General features: G+C 36.4%; 2 protein-coding genes across 2 annotated transcripts; one reads left to right on the top strand and one right to left on the bottom strand.

Annotated features, from left to right (window-relative positions):
- Positions 1-2218: 2218 nt before the first annotated feature.
- Positions 2219-4597, top strand: LOC135207518 (prolow-density lipoprotein receptor-related protein 1-like). Its single transcript, XM_064239340.1, has 2 exons — positions 2219-2334; positions 3678-4597. The coding sequence occupies exons 1-2, from the start codon at positions 2296-2298 to the stop codon at positions 4533-4535; spliced, it is 897 nt and encodes a 298-aa protein (XP_064095410.1). The 5' UTR covers positions 2219-2295; the 3' UTR covers positions 4536-4597.
- Positions 4598-5281: 684 nt separating this feature from the next.
- LOC135207519 (uncharacterized) lies at positions 5282-16355 on the bottom strand. The gene is made up of 3 exons (XM_064239341.1): positions 16073-16355; positions 7876-7913; positions 5282-7073 (listed from the first exon to the last, which is right to left on the bottom strand). The coding sequence occupies exons 1-3, from the start codon at positions 16132-16134 to the stop codon at positions 6358-6360; spliced, it is 816 nt and encodes a 271-aa protein (XP_064095411.1). The 5' UTR covers positions 16135-16355; the 3' UTR covers positions 5282-6357.
- Positions 16356-18934: the final 2579 nt, after the last annotated feature.

The raw sequence follows: 18934 nt of genomic DNA on the forward strand, positions 1-18934 counted from the left end.
CCTTATTAACCACAAGGGTGAATCCCATTGACCATCAGCTCAGGATATCAGAGCGACAAGAGGGGATTGGCAACTCTCAAGAAAACCAGAACAGCCATCGCATAAATGACAGCACAACGAGAAGAAGTTCCAGAAGACTGCTGGGCCTTGACCCAGGCTAACATCCCAACATCTCTTGAGAATGGGCCACCAGAAGGGCCTGAAAGTACTCGATTGTGGAGTAAAACTAAATGTAAATCACTTAGAAGTGAAACAAGTTACAAATTGAATTTGTGGGTTTCTTTTTCAATCTTCAGAAGAAAACTGAAAGAAGTTTTTGTTTGGTTCATTATTATTATTATTATTATTATTATTATTATTATCATTTTTATTATTATTTATAAAAACGTAATAATGTAATGAATAAAGCTATTGGGACTGAGTATCTTTCGGGTATTAATCTTCCCCAAAAACGACCCATATATCAGCGGGACATTATATTGTGTTACATTAACCATATACCCTTGTCATCTCCACCAGGCAGTCACCATGCGGATCAGTGCGCATTATTTGTTCCTATATTTATGTAGTAGGCTATAATTTCTGCATCATTTTTCAAAGTGGTATTACAGTGGAAAAACTGATACAGCAGCTTACCAGATCTCTGGTTACTGCTGCAGTGTGGTGTCTGCAGTGGGAGGTTGCAACTGACATTCTTTGGAAGCTTGAATTTCAAGGCAATGGCCCCTGCGTGCTTGTTCCATGCGGATGGGTTTTCATCTACTGAAATGACATCCCACAAGTGTTCATGAAACGTATTGATTTTGGAAAAAGAAACCCACAAGATTACTAAGTATAACTTGTTTACTTGTAAGTATTTACACAGTATTAACACTCGAGAATTTTCAGGCCCTAACTGTGGCCCCTTCTCAAGAGATGTGTATGTGGTCAGACTGGGTTAAGTCCCAGCAGACTTCTGGAACTCCTTGTTGGCCTATCATTTGATTTGTCCTCTTTAACACGGAAATAGCTCCTACAGGGGTACATTTCCGTGTCAAAAGATTAAAAGCTAACAAGTGTACGCTTTTAAGAAAACCCTAGAGAGCACATTGACAATCAGCGAGAATGATGGAAGAGTATTTATGTGCGAAGAATTTCAAGAAAGGGGTAAGATTTTATCATAGACAACCTGAAGATAAAAACAAATCAATGAAGGTTGGTATAGCTGAAAACTTCCTTACCAAACTTCCAAGAAGAACATCGTTCACACTTTACTGAATCTGAGTGGAACAAAGATTGATATATCTCTGGGTAATTGCGTATGTAGGTGTGGCTGATGGGTATCAAGCTGATAAGTTTGTGGGAATAACTTGAATTCAATGTCAACGGAAATTTTATCATCAGTCACGTGGCATTCTAATCGGCGTTGCCACAAACTGCTGATCACCTTATCTTCATGACGCCACCAAAGCTGAATTCTGCGGTCTTGTGGTCAAATGCTGTACAGAATATCACAAAATTACATTTGGTAAGCACTACTATTAAACGAGATTTTCTTCTGAACACTCGTCAATTGGGAATTTCTTCGTGTTGTTTCAGATCATTATATACTGAAAGTGTGAGTCTAAATAGATCAAAGTTTGACTTGGAGAATTGGGGCTTGCAGTATGTGACTATAAATGGAATTGAGACAAGTGATGGATACAAATGGGCTAGGGTTAAAGGCTCTGAAGCGAAAGCAGTACCATATGAGAAGTATGTAGTAATGTAATAACAGGGTCAGAGTCAGCTGGGAGTGGTTGCTGATACAGCTGGGTAGAAAAAAGGAATGAAATCTGAGGTCAGTAATGGCTACGGGAACACCAATAGTATAAAGCAATATCATCATCATCAAGAAAACTTTAGTATTATTAACCACAACTGAACAGTGAATGTATAAGTATTATCATCAACATCAGACGTATCCACGACGTCAGGTTGAGTATCACCATTGTCATCACTAACAACATCAGCACTTGAATCACGGTCATGCACATCATCAATTTTAAGGTAAAACAACGGTGAAACCAATAACAGTAGCCATACAAATCGTCTGACTTCAATGAAAAAGTTACCCGTTAACTTGAAATCTTATCTCCGTCCAGAAGTTATTGAGGGAGTTAACACATTTCATTGTCTCATTATCGGTACCTCCCACATGTGGCCACTCTCCACCCATGTTCCCACGTCCATAGAACCCATAGAAAGAGGGAAATACAGTACACAAGCTCTGGTGGCCTTACCATTCATTCACCACTTAGCCCCATATCCGTCAACATGGCTCCGAAGCTGTGGTACTTGTGTATCTTATGGGTGGTAAGTTGGAGTGCTTCTGTCTTTCTGTCTTCGACCAAGGAGTTGTGTCAGCTTCTGCTTAATGAGGATAACTTATATGTACTCCTTTTTACTTTCATGCGAAGGTATTTTGATACTACTTCTCTCCATCATTTGCCTAAATAAAGGACAGAACTAAAAGCAGCAGCAAATAATAATTGAAACGCAGCTCTGTTTCATAAAGTGTAAAAGTAGACTTAAACTACAGTTACTCAACAAAGTATCTTTTCCAGTTTAAAAGTATGTTTGATAATATCCAGTGGAACTTAATTTTTCAAATCGTCTGTTAACAATAGTCTGTGTAGCTTTTCACACTTGACCAATCAAAAGATTCAAGTTTTTGCATTTGTCCAAAATTTCTTAGGACCAATGCCTGAAGGCTATTCATTGCTACTTCATTTTCATTTTCCATTCAAACTAATACTGAGAGAAACCATAAATATTTATCTTAAACATATCGTATAATACCGAATTGCATCATCTATGCAAATCATTTTCTTGTTTTTACAGTCATTTACGTTTTGGATTATTATTATTATTATTATTATTATTATTATTTTATTATTATTATTATTATTATTATATTAACAGCGATTCATTAAATCTAATTGCAGTTGGTTATTGATTGTGCACAACCAACAGAAAATTCATCTTGCAACCGTTTTATCATATTTTGAAGCACCAAATGAAATATCAGCACCAGATGTGCAAAAGTAATCCAAAATTTCTTTTTAGAAAGTAAGTTAGGTGTAATCAGGGTGAAAGTTTCAACTGAGATACATTAGTACACGAAGCTTCATAGTTACATTACACGATGCAAAACGGGAACGAAGTAAGGTATATTCAAATTTAAATAAATTGCCCTTGACGGTTCTAAAGAAAAGAGGCTGCAGCAGGGTATATAAAGTAATGAAATTGAAGAATTGGACGTCAAGAAACGAAATAAGAAAGGAAGCACAGACAGTAAATGTAAAAGAAGCAAAGCAAAAATAATCAAGATGGATTCAGACATTGTGTGCAGCAAAAGTTAATATGAGTTATTACGTTGCTTTCATGTACAAATGTTATCCATTTACAACTTTTCCAAGAAGCCATAAGCATAAGATATCCACTTCAATTCTGCAATGTGTGTGATTGATAACCAGGGAAAAAATTACGAGGGCAATGTCCAACAAATGAGACTTTGCAGATGCTTGAATCCTTGCTTTCTGATTTAGACATTTCTAATTTTTTCTTTAAACTCACTTCTTTATAACTTTGCATATCAAAATCTTATATGGCGTGTCTCAATGCTCTGCTAACATGCTCTCTTCTCATCTCATTAGAGTACTGCCAGCATCCTGGCAGTGGAACTTGATCCATGTGAACCAGACTGTACCAGCGCATCGCCTTTCGACAAGGTAGAGGACCCTTATGACTGCACGCAGTTTTATTTCTGCCTTGCTGACCATACCCCAGCAGACCACTCAGTGCCCTGTCCAGCGGGCACAGCCTTCAACCCTGACGACGGTGACTGCACAGGCGCTGTGCCCTGCGAGTCCTTGTGTGGGGGTGGAGGTGGCGGAGGATGCCATCTCACCTGCAATGGCACAGGAGATGTGATCAGCGATCCATTCAACTGCAACATCTTCTATGAATGTGATGCTGCCGGTCCACAGCCACCCAGAACCTGCCCAGCCGACCGGCCGTACTTCGACGGCACAAACTGCGTCAACGACGAGGCCGTTTGTTGCATTCCCAGCTGTGAACCCAGCTGCGAAGCTGCAGCGACGCAAGTTCCAGACCCGAGGGACTGCAGTAAGTTCTACATATGCATGGAAGCTGGTACTCCAGATGAAAGCCTTCACTTTTCATGCCCTTCGGGGCAGACCTTCGACATTGGGACAGGACACTGCTCTGCCAGTGCGGAGTGCAAGATACTGTGCCCTGGTAGTACTACAAGCCCAGTGAGCCCAAGTGGACCTTCAGAGAGCTCAACCTCTTCCAGCGGATGCATAGACAGCCTAACTTGTACTGGTCAAGGGGTTTTTGCAAAATGCAACACCTGTGTGCCGGAATACTTTTTCTGCAAAGCTGCAGGTGATGCAGGAGAGCAAAAGGAGTGCACGAAGGGGAAAGTGTTCAATCCTGTCCCTGAATTCCCTAGCTGTATTCTACCAGGAAATTGTCCTTATTATCCTTGAAAAAAAATGTTCGTTTTGTAAATGACTCCCTGCACTCAATCCTGGGAAGTTTACAATAAATGATAAAGAATTCATATTCCTTATCTTTGATTGCATGTATTAATTTCTAAAAAATTCCTTTAATAAGTAAGATACCTCTTTATTCGAATATTGCCACGGAAAGTACTGACTAGAAAGCTTCTGTCACTTTTCCCGCAGTTAATAGATTTAACTTAAGTCATAATTAGCAGCTAAATTAATCTGTTAAATGTATGATGTTTACTATGCAACCATATCCGTAAGTAATGGTCTGATTCAGGTATGTTTCACTTTCAAAGTGCAAATTTGTTATTCAAGTTTTTAACATTAATAGAAAATGTACCACACTTGCACATGCTTTTAGGCTAATACCTTAAAAGCATGAATGCTCAGTAAGTCTCAAAGACGAAACTAGCCGATTATAACTTAAGGGAAGATTGAAAAATGGCAAGAAAATATTTTTTACAAATCAGTAGAACTGTCAGAAAAGATATGGCGATCTTATGAGCTTACATACTTGAGCTTACTGGTATGAACAATTACAAGTCTGCTTGCTGTCAAATGCTAAATATTCCTCTGCTAACTTAAAATAAAGGTCTTGAGTGACTCACCCACGGCAGGTGGGTCTGCCCAAGGTTTTCTTCTCTTGTTTTCCGTCTCCCACTTCCAGACAATTCCCTATACCGGCAGGTTGATTATTATAAAACTGACTCCATGAAACACACGCATACAAACATACTTTATTCAGTGGAAGCGTGTACGTACTTTTATATGAAGAAAAAAACATAAGGGTGCAACCACAGTAGAGTAAAACATGTCACAAATATGTAGGCTACTTATTGCACAAAAATCGCAAACAGGTTGAATACAAGTCAACTTGGTAGTCCTAACTAGTGCTTCATACTTGTTCTCAACCCGTTTGGGATATGTATGCAATAAGTTGCGACGGGTGTTTATGACATGTATTACTGTCTCGCGGACAGATAAACAGAATGTGTGGCCGGGGGATTTAAAGAAACATCAAAGGTGAGATCTTTTAAACTTATTATCAAGACTTTGCCATATAAGGCACAGAACAAATGATCAAAATTCATATCCCTCCCTGTATAATAATGGCAGTTATTGGACGTCAAAATTCCACACTTTTACGAATTGTCAGCAGCTTCGTCTGCAAAAAAAAAGAAAAAAAATGCGACATGTGCAAATCTACGATACCTACAAGTTTACAGCTCATATGGACGTTTACGTTTAAGTGAGCAACATGTGTATGTATGTAGAGATAATGCGTAAATGTCTGTTCCCGGTTCTTTAGTCATTTCCCTGACTCTTAAAATGATTCGAGTTAGAAAGGCACTAGTGAAATAAAAAAGCACTGTACTTGTTACTAAAAGAATCTGATATTTTTGAACCTATCATGATGGAAGGTAAATTTCTCTTTCATTCAAAGGCCGCATTGCTTTCTAGCTGTTCATGGGATCACTGACAAGAATGCATTACAAATACTGACGGAAAGAATGAAAAGATATATAAAGAAAAAAAAACTCGTTTATCAATTGAATCTCCAGACTAACACAATTGTTCTCCTTACGCAATTGGTGATCTGCAAAGTTTATATAAAATTGCTTTGCAATTGTAACTTACACTCATATCTTACATTGTAAACTCAAACCACCCATGTTAAATTTCTTTTCTGGTATTTTTCGTTAATGTTTTTCCAACCTTCGTGTGCTGATAGCTTGTGTTCAGGTCGCCAGACTGTTACAAACCCTTAATAACAACACTGTTATCGGAAATCTGTGTATTTTTAAGTCCTGGATCTTTTTCTGTCCGTTTCAGCGATCACCGTCGGCGCAGGTACAATAACCAATGGTTTCTTGTACGCCCTTGGTCTCTGCACCCTGTTGTGCCTTGTGGCTTTGACATCCTTCCTAGGGCCTTCCGTAACAGTTCTACCCAGTGGATAACGAGGACGATTATTTCGGTTTGTCTGTTGCTCCCTCGCTGTTTGTCTCCCCCTGTTCTGTGCTGCTGCCCTTTCTCCTATTGTCCTTCTGGGTTGCAATTGACTCCTTGGTTTCTTGCCCTTCACTGCTGGGTCGCTATCGTCCATCCGTCTGTGAACTGGATCGCGCGGGTTTCTCACTCGCATCCGGTTTTCCAGTACCTTCACGGGCGTCTTTTCATTCAAGCTGTGTCTGGAACCATCAGCTGTGCCCTTCCTTGGCGGAGCCTGGCCCCTCGGTGCCTGTCCATCTGACACGTCTCTCTTCTTCAGCTCCAAGATCTTATGCCCCATGAGGGCAGGTTGAGGAAGACCTTTGACCTTCGGTTCTGCCATGACCCTGGGAGCGACTCCCAAATCTGCCTTCATTCCAGCGACGGTTAGGTGCAAGTTCTTGGGGACTCCCAGAGACCGGAGTCTGATGGCGTCGTCTACTCTGTTGGATTTTCTGCTTTTATCGACAAGGACCTCAGGCTTAGGTTCCCCGGGTGGAAGGTTGGGGTCGTTCGCATCGATGCCTGAAAAAGAAACAGATAAAGAGAGAGAGCTCCTTGTTGGGGGGCGGGGGAGCGGGGTATAAGGTTGTTTACATGCAGCATATATTCCAAGAAAACAAACTAATAAATTCAGACTGATAACAAGTGAATGAACTAGCAATGAAATGCTTTCGTCTATGAAGAAATGAGTGGAAAATGAAGAAGTAAAAGTTATATCCTTCTGTAACAGTTAGTGAAGAATTTGCGTGCTAAGAAACTAATCATATTAGGTGCCACTGCTAGGAATCAAGTTATTTGTCAGAAAAAAATTGAATCTTGAATAAGTAAAATTATAAAACCCAATAGGTAGTGCTATGGTTTTATGATATTATATATATATACATAATATATATATATATATATATATATATATATATATATATATATATATATATATAGATATATATATATATATATATATATATATATATTTATATATATATATATATAAATATATTATATATATATATATATATATATATATATATCAATATATACAAATGTAGGTGTACACTCTCAGTTATATATATATATATATATATATATATATATATATATATATATAGATATATATATATATACATATATAGATATATATATATATAGATATATATATATCTATATATATCTATTATATATATATAGATCTATATATTTATATATATATATATTATATATAAATATGTGTGTGTGTGTGTGTGTTGTGGGTGTGTGTGTGTGTGTGTTATATATACAAGTCATTATTTCTTCATCAAAATTAAACCACACATGAATTTTGACTCACTTGGTGGGCTGTATAACTTCCATTGCATAAACTGGAGTCTGAAACAAGAGAATAAATAAGGTTTAGTTTATAAGCTGAATAAATTTTAGTTTACCATCACCAAAAGAACCTTGTTTGACCTGATTTCTTTTAGTAGTTCCATTATCACAGGTATGAAGTTGTGGCTTCATTTTCATTGCCATTTTCTTTGTCATTATTATGGTTATTTTTTTTTCTATCACAGTCATCCTTTTCGACTGGGTGGTTTTTATAGTGTGGGGTTCCTGGTTGCATCCTGCCTCCTTAGGAGTCCATCACTTTTCTCACTATGCGCGCTGTTCCTAGGAGCACACTCTTCTGCATGAGTCCTGGAGCTAATTCGGCATCTAGTTTGTCCAGTTTCCTTTTCAGGGATCTTATTATTATTATCATTATTATAAAAAAGTACTCATAGCAGCATGAGTCTTAAAATGGAGAAACAAATCCACTGCTATGTATGTGTACACATATCTAAAGGTAAAACTGAACAGATTCCAGAAAGCTATCTGTACAGTTTTATCTTTAAATATATATATATATGCATAACTGTGGATTTCTTTCGCCATTATTATTATTATTATTATTTGGTTCAGGTATAAGAAACACCTAAACCCTAAAACGCGTAAAACACCTTTGTTCAGCTTATTGACAAAGTCATTGCATAATTATGAATAAAAGAATTTAACTCAGTTTCACAAAACCGAATTCGTAGTAAGACAGAGATAGACAGAGAGATAGGTAGATGAATAAATAGATAGCAAGATAGGTAAATTAGATTAATAATATACCCTAATACCCTTATCCATGCATTTTAAAACATTTTTGTCTATTTATTAGCTTTTTTTCTTCTTTTTTAATAATTGAGATGTCTTCTTTTTGCATTTACCTTCTCTTACTTCTTCCTGATGAGCACCGTATTCTTTGGAAGCTTGAATTTCAAGTCAATGGGCCCTGTGGGGGCTTCTTCCATATGAATTACATTCATCTTCCGAATAATAATAATAATAATAATGAATAATAATAATAATAATATAATAATAATAATAATAATATATAATAATAATAATAATAATTTTCTTTAAAGGGTCCCACAATAATACAAAGTGTTAAGAGTCCGTGTATCATTTTTAAAACTTTACAAAAAGCTTTCGAACCATTCCCTGGGTTCATCTTCAGTCTAAATGAACAATTAGTTACAACATGTACAGAGGTAAATTTAAAAACAAGAGTCGTTGAAGATCGTTAACACCGGTCGTTAGATCGTTAGCTAACGGCCTGTGTCAACGATCTTCAACGACTCTTTTGTTTTTAATTTACCTCTGTACATTTTGTAACTAATTGTTCATATGGACTGAAGATGAACGCAGGGAAGGGTTGGAAAAGCTTTTTGTATTAGTCTTAAAAAATTTATACACGGACTCTTAACATGTGTATTATTGTGGACCCCTTTTAGAAACATTATATATACTCTCGCGATTAGAGAGTTTTTTTTCCATAATAATAATAATAATAATAATAATGAACCAAACAAAAACATCTTTCAGTTTTCTTCCGCAGATAGAAAAAGAAACCCACAAGATTATATCGAGTATAAGTTGTTTACTTGTAAATGTTTACATAATATTTTTCTTAAAACTCAAATACTTTCAGGCCATAACTGTGGCTCTTTCTCAATAAGAATGTATAGGCGATCAGACTGGGTCAAGACCCCGTAGCCCTTCTGGAACATCTTGTTCAGCGTCTAGATGCCACTGGTCTTGACCCAGTCTGACCACCTACACAATCTCTTGAGAAATGGCCCACAGTTAGAGCTGAAAGTACACGAAGGTCAAAGTAAAATACTATTAAAATACTACGAAGCATTACATAGTTATAGTCACTAATCTTGTGGGTTTCTTTTTCAATAATAATAATAATAATAATAATAATAATAATAATAATAATAATAATGAGGAGGAGGAGGAGGAGGAGCCAGGATGCAACACGGAACCCCACACTATGAATACCACCCAGTCGAATTGGAGGACTGTGATTGACACAAATAATAATAATAATAATAATAATAATAATAATAATAATAATAATAATAATAATAAACTGACTGGTTACCCCTAGCCTCATTCGTGTGAGAAGTTCAGTGGGTCTATCACTAAAGATAATCGATACACATATTCCGCAACATTTGGCTTATCTGCCCAGAAAAAAAAAGTGGGGCGGATTGATCTTATCACTTTTTGGGTACCTAACCGAACCCGCTGTTCATTTTTTTTTTTTTTTTGCTTTTGTTATTGTTGTTGCTGTTGCTGCTGTTTTAAAGGGTTAAAGAGATCATTTTCCGATCATGAGATCTCACGAGTTTTGTTGCATTAAAGTTATTTTCTGGATGCAATTAGACTTGCCTTAAGACACAGGATATGAGAAAAAGTAGGATCAATTGAGAGAAAGAATCTTCATAGAAAGAGAAAGAGAGATTTAGGAGTATGCAGAGAAAATTTAAGGAGTAAATCGAGAAAATAAGAGTAAATGAACAAGGTGTTACATAATATTAAACAGGGCAGAGAGAGAGAGAGAGAGAGAGAGAGAGAGAAGAGGATTTGGGGGAAAAATTACCAGAGAAAGTAAGATTAAATGAACGAAGTGTCACATAATTTTACATGGAATAGAAGGAGAGAGAGAAAAAGAGAGATGCAGAGACAGAGACAGAGAGAGAGAGAGAGAGAGAGATAAGAGGACTTGGGAAAAAAGTGACCAGAGAAAGTAAGAGCAAATGAACGAAGAGTCACATAATTTCACACGGAATATATATATATATATATATATATATATATATATATATATATATATATATATATAGAGAGAGAGAGAGAGAGAGAGAGAGAGAGAGAGAGAGAGAGAGAGAGAGCGAGAGAGAGAGAGAGATTTAGGAAAAAGTATGCGAGAAAGTAAGAGAAATTATCAAGGTGTTACATAATTTTAAAAAGGACAAAGAGAGAGAGAGAGAGAGAGAGAGAGAGAGAGAGAGAGAGAGAGAGAGAGAGGATTTGGGGGAAAAATTACCAGAGAAAGTAAGATTAAATGAACGAAGTGTCAAATAATTTTACATGGAATAGAAGGAGAGAGAGAAAAGAGAGAGAGAGAGAGAGAGACAGAGAGAAAGAGAGAGAGAGAGAGAGATAAAAGGACTTAGGAAAAAAGTGACCAGAGAAAGTAAGAGTAAATGAACAAGGTGTCACATAATTTTACACGGAATAGATGGAAAGAAAGAGAGACAGAGACAGTGAGAGAGACAGAGAGATAGAGAGAGATAAGAGGACTTGGAGGGGGGGGATGGCGGTGTGACCAGAGAAAAGTAAGAGTAAGTAACGAGGTGTTACATAATTTTACACGGAATAGATGGAGAGCGAGAGAGAGAGAGAGAGAGACCTTACAGACCTTACCTTACAGACCTTACAGTTCGTTCGGGTTGCCCCAGGTCCCTCAGTGTGAGGCGCCTCTAATGTCTAACAGAGAGTTGCTAGTACATCTTCCGGTATATTTTGCATCTTCCAATCTTGGATGGTCTGGGATGCAGTTTAGATATTTGTCGAGCTTATTCTTAACACATCTACGCTCACTCCTGATATATTCCTCAGATGAGCTGGCAACGCATTGAATAGACGCTGCATTATCGATGCTGGTGCGTAGTGGATTAATGTTCTGTGTGCTTTCCTTATTTTTTTTTTCCTGGTATAGTTTTGGGCACTATTATCTACCTCTGCTTGCTCTTTTCTGATATTTTTAGTTCCATGATATTTTCTGTTATTCCTTCTATCTGTTTCCATGCCTGAATTATCATGTAGCGTTCTCTTCTCCTTTCTAGACTATATAATTTTTAAGGATTGTAGTCTTTCCCAGTAGTCTAGGTCCTTAACTTCTATTCTAGCTGTAAAGGACCTTTGTACACTCTCTATTTGTGCAATATCCTTTTGATAGTGTGGGTACCATATCATATTGCAATATTCAAGTGGACTACGAACATATGTTTTATAAAGCATAATCATGTCAGCTTTTTCTTGTTTTGAAGTGCCGTAACAACATTCCCATTTTTGCTTTACATTTTGCCAACAGAATGGCTATTTGATCATTGCATAACATTTTGTTCCTATTCATCATCACACCAAGGTCTTTAACTGCTTCCTTATTTGTGATTGTCTCATTATTAGGTCCCCCTATATGCATATAGCTTTCCTTCTCGTCTCCATAATTTATTGATTCAAATTTTTTTTTTTATCAGAGTTAAATACCATCCTATTTACCTCTGCCCAATCATATACTTTGTTAAGGTCTCTTTGTAGAGCGTTCCTATCTTCATCAACAAAGTAATTTCTCATCTTATTCTTGTGTCATCAGCGAAACTACTCACTACCGAATCCTTAACATTACTGTCTATGTCTTCAATCATAATAACAAACAATATTGCAGCTAGCACCGTACCTTGTGGCACAGCCGGGATATTACCTTGGTTTCATCCGATTTCTCATCGTTTGCAATAACTATCTGTTTTCTGTTTTGTAAAAATTCTTTTAACCATCTTCCTACTTTATCTACGATATTGTGTTTTCTAATTTTTCTTTGCTAATATATTATGGTCTACTTTGTCAAAAGCTTTTGCAAAGTCTAGATAAACCACATCTGTTTCATTTCCGCTTTTCATATTTTTGAATATGTTCTCACGGTGGACTAACGGTTGGGTTTGTGTACTTTTTCCGGGTACGAAACCGTGTTGTCCTATATTAAACAAATTATTTTTTATTAAATGTTTCATAATATTTTTCTTCATTACCCTTTCTTACACTTTCATATATGTGATGTTAGACTCAGGCCTATAATTACTTGCCTCTAGTCTTGATCCACTTTTGAAAGTAGGGGTGATATATGCTAATTTGTGCTCATCATAAATCTTGCCTGTATCTACACTTTGTCTTAATAATATTGCAAGTGGCTTTGCGATAGAATGAACTACTTTCTATAACAAATAGCAGGGACTCCATCCGGCCCTGCAGCAGCTCCATTTTTAATTTCATTAATTGCCTGCACAATATCAGCTTCATTAATTTCTATGTCAGCTAAATATTCACTATTTTCGTCCCTTACTTCTATATCATTATCTTCATTATCTATTCTAGGGGTGAATTCTCTCTTATATCGTTCTGCCAGTATGTTGCAAATTTCCTTTTTTTCATTCGTTAATCTCCCTTCAATTCTCAGAGGGCCTATTTCTATTCTTCTTTTATTCATCTTCTTCGCATATGAGTATAATAGTTTGGGGTTTTGCTTGATATTTAATATAGGGTTTTTTCTTCCAAGTCCCGTTTTTTTTCATTTTCTTTTGATTGTATAATCTTTTGTTCTGCATTTTCTATCTTACTTTTTAGTTCTATAACTTTCCATTCATTTTTTTCTTTTGCAAGACCTTTTTTCCACTTTCTGATTTTCTGGAACAAGATCCTCTGTCTCTTGGTATGCATGAATGATGTTTACTTTTCTTCTTCGGTATATATTTATCCACTATTTTTCTCCAATATTTTATATAATATCTCCGTATTTACCCTTATGTCATCACTTACGAAAATGTATCCCAATCTTGTTTAATTCTTCATTAATTTCTGAGCATTTTATATTTTTTCTGTAGAAGTTGTATTTTCCATTATCCTTCCCACTTTTTTCATTTCTTGCGTTATCTCTATTTTCACTTGCTTTGGAATGAACTGTTAATTCTATGACATTATAGAATCTGAAATACTCGCATTATAAACTATTATTTCTTTAACATAATTCATCTCGTTCACAAAATACTAGGTCTAAAGTATTTTCCTTTCTTGTTGGCAGGTGATTTATGTTGAATGTTGTATTCTAGTAGCATATCTAATAGCTTTTCAAATTGCCTCTTATCTTCTGCACTACTATTACTCTCTTTTTTATATGTATAAGTACAACCACAGTCTCCTATTCGTTCTTTCCATTCTAAGTTGAAGAATCACCAGATAGGAGAATAGTCCAGTCCTTGTGATTTATCTTACATATATCATCCAATTTTTCAATTATTAAGTCAAACCCTTTCTTTTAGTATTAGGAGGTCTATATATTACTATGTTCATCAATTTTTCAGATTCAAATTCTACCGCTATTAGTTCACATTCTGAGTTACTATCATTTCTCCATATATTTTTTCCTTGTTTTTTGTCTTTCCCATATATTGCGGTTCCCCCTTGATTCCTATTTTTTTCTATCTGATCTATAAGTTTGGAACCCTTTTATTTGATCATCATTCCCAGTCTCTTGGGAATACCAGGTTTCACTTATATTCATTATATCTATTTTCTTTTCATTTTGGGTTAGTTCTTCTAAGTACTCTATTTTTCTTTTTGAGTTACTCGTAACTAAACCCTGCGCATTCATCACTATGATGGTTTGCGTGTTTTCTCCTTCATTTATATTGGTAGTAATAAGGATTTTCCCATGTCTCTTTCCTGTTCTGGTATGTTGTTCTTTTTTTTCATTTCCAGAAAATTCTGACATTAAAAAATCCAACTTTTCCATAATATTGATCTTCCTTCATCATAATTATTCATTTTGTGTCTGAATCTGCAATTTTCTCCGTTTCTCTGCAAATATACCTCTTGCATAATAAATACAGTTATTATCTCTTGAGTAGAATTTTTCGGAGCTGATGCTTTGAAATTTTTTGTTTGCTGACACCTCTGCATATCTCATTGGTGGATTGCTTTTCTCTTTTACCTGAATATTCTTGATTTCTCTCTTTATTTGTTTCTTTCTTATTTTGGATTTATTACTTGGTTGGTTATTTATTTGATTGATGATTCATGGCTACAGGGTGCATATATTTGCATTTTTGTCGAACTTACATCCTTTTCCTTCTTTTAGGTTTGTACATATTTTTGGATGCAGATCTCTGCAATCATCCCATAGCCATCTAAGTATGCACATTTTACCATATATTTCATAGTTTTGACATACCTTAGGATGTTTTTGTAGTAAAATCATCTTTCTCCAAAATCTGCAATTCCCTCTTTTCAAAAGGTTGGCAGATTTTGTCTTCTTGTCTATTTTTTTCCTCTTTCCCCGTCATTGTGTAGATGCTGGGTGGGTAGAGCCTCTTCGGGATTTGCTTTTCTGTTGTCATATCGTAATTTATTTCTTCGTAGGTATGCTGCTTTATTGCCTCATATGTAGTATCAATGAGTATCTCTGCATCCATACTTTTATCTTGTTCTTTGTTTTCCTTATTTTTTCTGTCATTTCATTTTTGTTTACTTCTCTTCCGTTTTCCTCTTCTTCTTTTTCTTTTCTTCTTCCTCTTCTTACTTCATCCTCAACTATTTGTACATTCAACTCTTGATTTAATAACATTGTCTATCCATGATAGACATGTTGAACAAAAAATTCTTGTATCTTTTCTCAAATCTTTGCATTACCTCAGCACACTGTGGATGGGTCGGAATGTTTGCATGCAGCACATTTTCTGATTATGGTTTTGTGGATTGACTATGCTATACCAAACCTTACACAGTTTGCATGCTTTTTTGGCATTCTTTTTCCTAATGCATCAATTAGGATATTCAACAAGATTCACATTATTCATTTTCTTTGTCAGAATATGTTGGTTTATGAGAGAGAGAGGAGAGAGAGAAGAGAGAGAGAGAATGGGAAAAAAGGAATAATAAACAAAAGGTAAGAGAAGGTAGACGTTTAATAAGAAAATATCACGTCCTGGAAGAAAAAACTGTTTTACCATTAAATCCTAAGCATAACCTGACTACAATTAAAAAAAAAAAAAGAAAACTTAATTTTAGGAATTAACGTGTTCAGTTAATGATTAGAAGACCGCATTTATTTAATTTTTAATTTATTTCTCCTTTAGTAGAGATGTCTCTTCAACAATGCAAAGAGGACAACGAGAAATTTTGAAGGTTGCATATTGGAAAACGATTGGAAGCTGAAAAAGATATGAATGATAGAAATTCTTGAATATATATATATATATATATATATATATATATATCATTATATATATATATATATAATATATGTGGTATTATTATCCATACATATATATGTATGCATGCTTGTATGCCCTTCCTACGAAACACAAACATAAGCACAAACGTGACATACTCACAGGAATAATAGAGCACCGGACATGATTAGAAAAAACAGCACTCTTCCTGTTTTGATCGCCATCTTTTTTTATCAAAACCACACTGACTTCGAACCAACAATTTTCCTTTAAAAAAAAACAGACTTTGAAGACTTAAGACTTGCAAAGAGTAACGTCTTGGACACTAACAGAGAATATACTAAAGGCTGGACGAGATCTCAAGAGTTCGTCGTGTTAGTCATAGATATTAAAAAGTAGATTAGAGGCGATCTTTCGTCTCTCCTAAGATTGTGAACTGATATCCCGCCCAGACGATCTCGCGTGATCAGGCCAGATTAGCATCTGATGACATATGGTCTGCTTTCAGTGCTTTTTGTTCTATTACTCTTCTTCCTCTACTTCTTCTTCTTATTCTTCTTCTTCTTCTTCTTCTTCTTGACTATTTTCAGTTGCCATCGAGGCTTGTCTGATTCCCTGGTCACCGTGTTGTAGTATAGCTGACTTTTGTGCTCTTGATAGAATTCTTGTCATTTCTGACGAACTGTTCGGTAACGATTATACTTCCATTCTCTCTCTCTCTCTCTCTCTCTCTCTCTTTCTCTTTCCTATCAATTTTTGATTAAAGATCTTGAAATGGAGGATAAGTAAGAGTTTAATCTGGACGAGAAGGAATTCAACAGATACTGCGACGAAGGTCAGTGGAAAAACGTGACTTATATCACGAGATTAATTTTGGTCCAAATCTCTAAAGGCTGCCTCGAGAATTCCCGGTCATTAATGAATGTAATCCGAGGATTTTACTGATTACAGTTTCAGTGATAATAATTGAAATACTTGGTGAATAGAATTCCAAAATTTGGTGACTGAAATCACAAGTTTTTTGGAAACACGTAAACAATCACGAGTCATTGCGAACAGAATTATGAGGAATACATGTTTAAAATCATAATAAACTGGCAAGACAAATTTCGAGCTGCTGTTATTGAACAAGAATCGCAAGCCATGAACAGTTGTGTTCACAAAGATTATGAACAGTTGTTCTCCAAAATCATAACCTATTGCTCAGAAAAATCACAAGCCTATTTTCACCAAATTCATCATTTTATTTTTTCAGAAAAATCTCCTGTTTAGCAAAATTATGAGAATCTACTTAGATAAAAAAAAAAGTCACCCAGTAATTTAAACAAGAATTACAAATGAATTATTATCAAAAGCCAAAAAATTAATAAAACAAGTAGTTTTTATAATTAGTAAAAAAGAAAAACAACGAGCAATCACTCGCGCTATTCCTGGCCATTAAGGGAGAGAGAGAGAGAGAGAGAGAGAGAGAGAGGAGAGAGAGAGAGAGAGAGAGAGAGAGAGAGAGAGAGAGAAATTTCGACTCTGGGCAGAAAATTGGGAGTTTGTTCCCTCGTAACTTTTTCCGCAATGGTTCAGCATTTTCCTAGATTTAATTTCGGGTCAGGTCAGGGTCACTCGTGTTTGTCCGTGCTCTTCCTGGGAACGAATTTCTTTTGTGGGACGGTGGGAAGGTTGAAAAGACTGCTTCCTCTCTCCCAAAGCCTCAGAGAGAGAGAGAGAGAGAGAGAGAGAGAGAGAAACAAAATAACTTAAGATTTGTGTAATTGATATTGAAATAGAAAACTTTAATCTTGAGAGAGAGAGAGAGGAAAAGAGAGGAATGGGGGGGGAGGGATGTTCAAAATAACTTTTAGGATTTGTGAATTTGATACTTAAGTGAAAAACTGTAATCCAGGAGAGAGAGATGAGAGAGAGATAGAGCGGAGAGAGAGAGAGAATTTCTGAGGTTTTCATGCAATGTAACATGTAAACACTAGTAGTACATCTTCCCCCCACCCCCCTCTCTCTCTCTCTCTCTCTCTCTCTCTCTCTCTCTCTCTCTCTCTCGATATGAGACAATGTTTGAAATTCGAAGCCAACTCCCACGCAAGATTCCTTCCTGCAAGAATACGTTGTCAATGATTCTACTGCTTTGGGATAATTGAGTACCTCGTCGAGGCCTTCTCGTAACCATAATCATACCCACAACAGTCAGCTAACAACCAGGAACATAATTGCTGAAGTCAACAGTGGTATACTGGATGTGTAGGTAATGCAAACACAACTTCCCGTTGCGTCTAGGACTTAGCTTTGCGTCTAGCTCGGAAATCGAACTTTGGCCATTTTGTTTGTGAGCCGAGTAAGCAAGCCCTTCTCTATGAGACCTGGAGAGAGAGAGAGAGAGAGAGAGAGAGAGAGAGAGATTAACCTGTGCATTCGGAGCACAAGGACATCCGATACCTGTCTCGTTGCGTCTAGGACTTCGCTTTGCGTCTAGCTCGGGAGTCGAACTTTGGCCACTTAGCTTGCGAGCTGAGCAAGCAAGCCCTGCTCTACGAAACCTGTAGAGAGAGACAGAGAGAGAGAGAGAGAGAGAGAGAGAGAGAGAGAGAGAGAGAGAGAAACAAACCTATGTGCATTCGGAGCACAAAGACATCCGATACCTGTGACGTGACACCGCGAAGCGCCATTGACGCGGTCAGTGTGGTTCTCCAGACCTTACGTAAGTTGATCTCAGACCCGGAATCTCTTACGATCTTCTGGCCTCTCGTGTCGCACGTAGTAGTCATGAATATTGACTCCTCCGTGTTCTGCTGGGTTGCAATGACGGATAATGTGTCTATGTTAACCGTCTAAAAGAAGGATGGACGGATAGAAGCTGGCAGGAATGACATAGTCTGAGTTGTGGGGAGCTATTGTAGTGGTCTATATTGACTTGAGAGCTGTTCTCTTGTTGTTCTCCGTACTTTACACGCACACAAAACTAGTCTATATATATATATATATATATTATAAGATATATAAATATATTATATAATTATT

The sequence above is a fragment of the Macrobrachium nipponense genome, chromosome 32 (genome assembly GCF_015104395.2).
Source record: "Macrobrachium nipponense isolate FS-2020 chromosome 32, ASM1510439v2, whole genome shotgun sequence".
Classification (NCBI taxonomy): Eukaryota; Metazoa; Arthropoda; class Malacostraca; order Decapoda; family Palaemonidae; genus Macrobrachium; species Macrobrachium nipponense.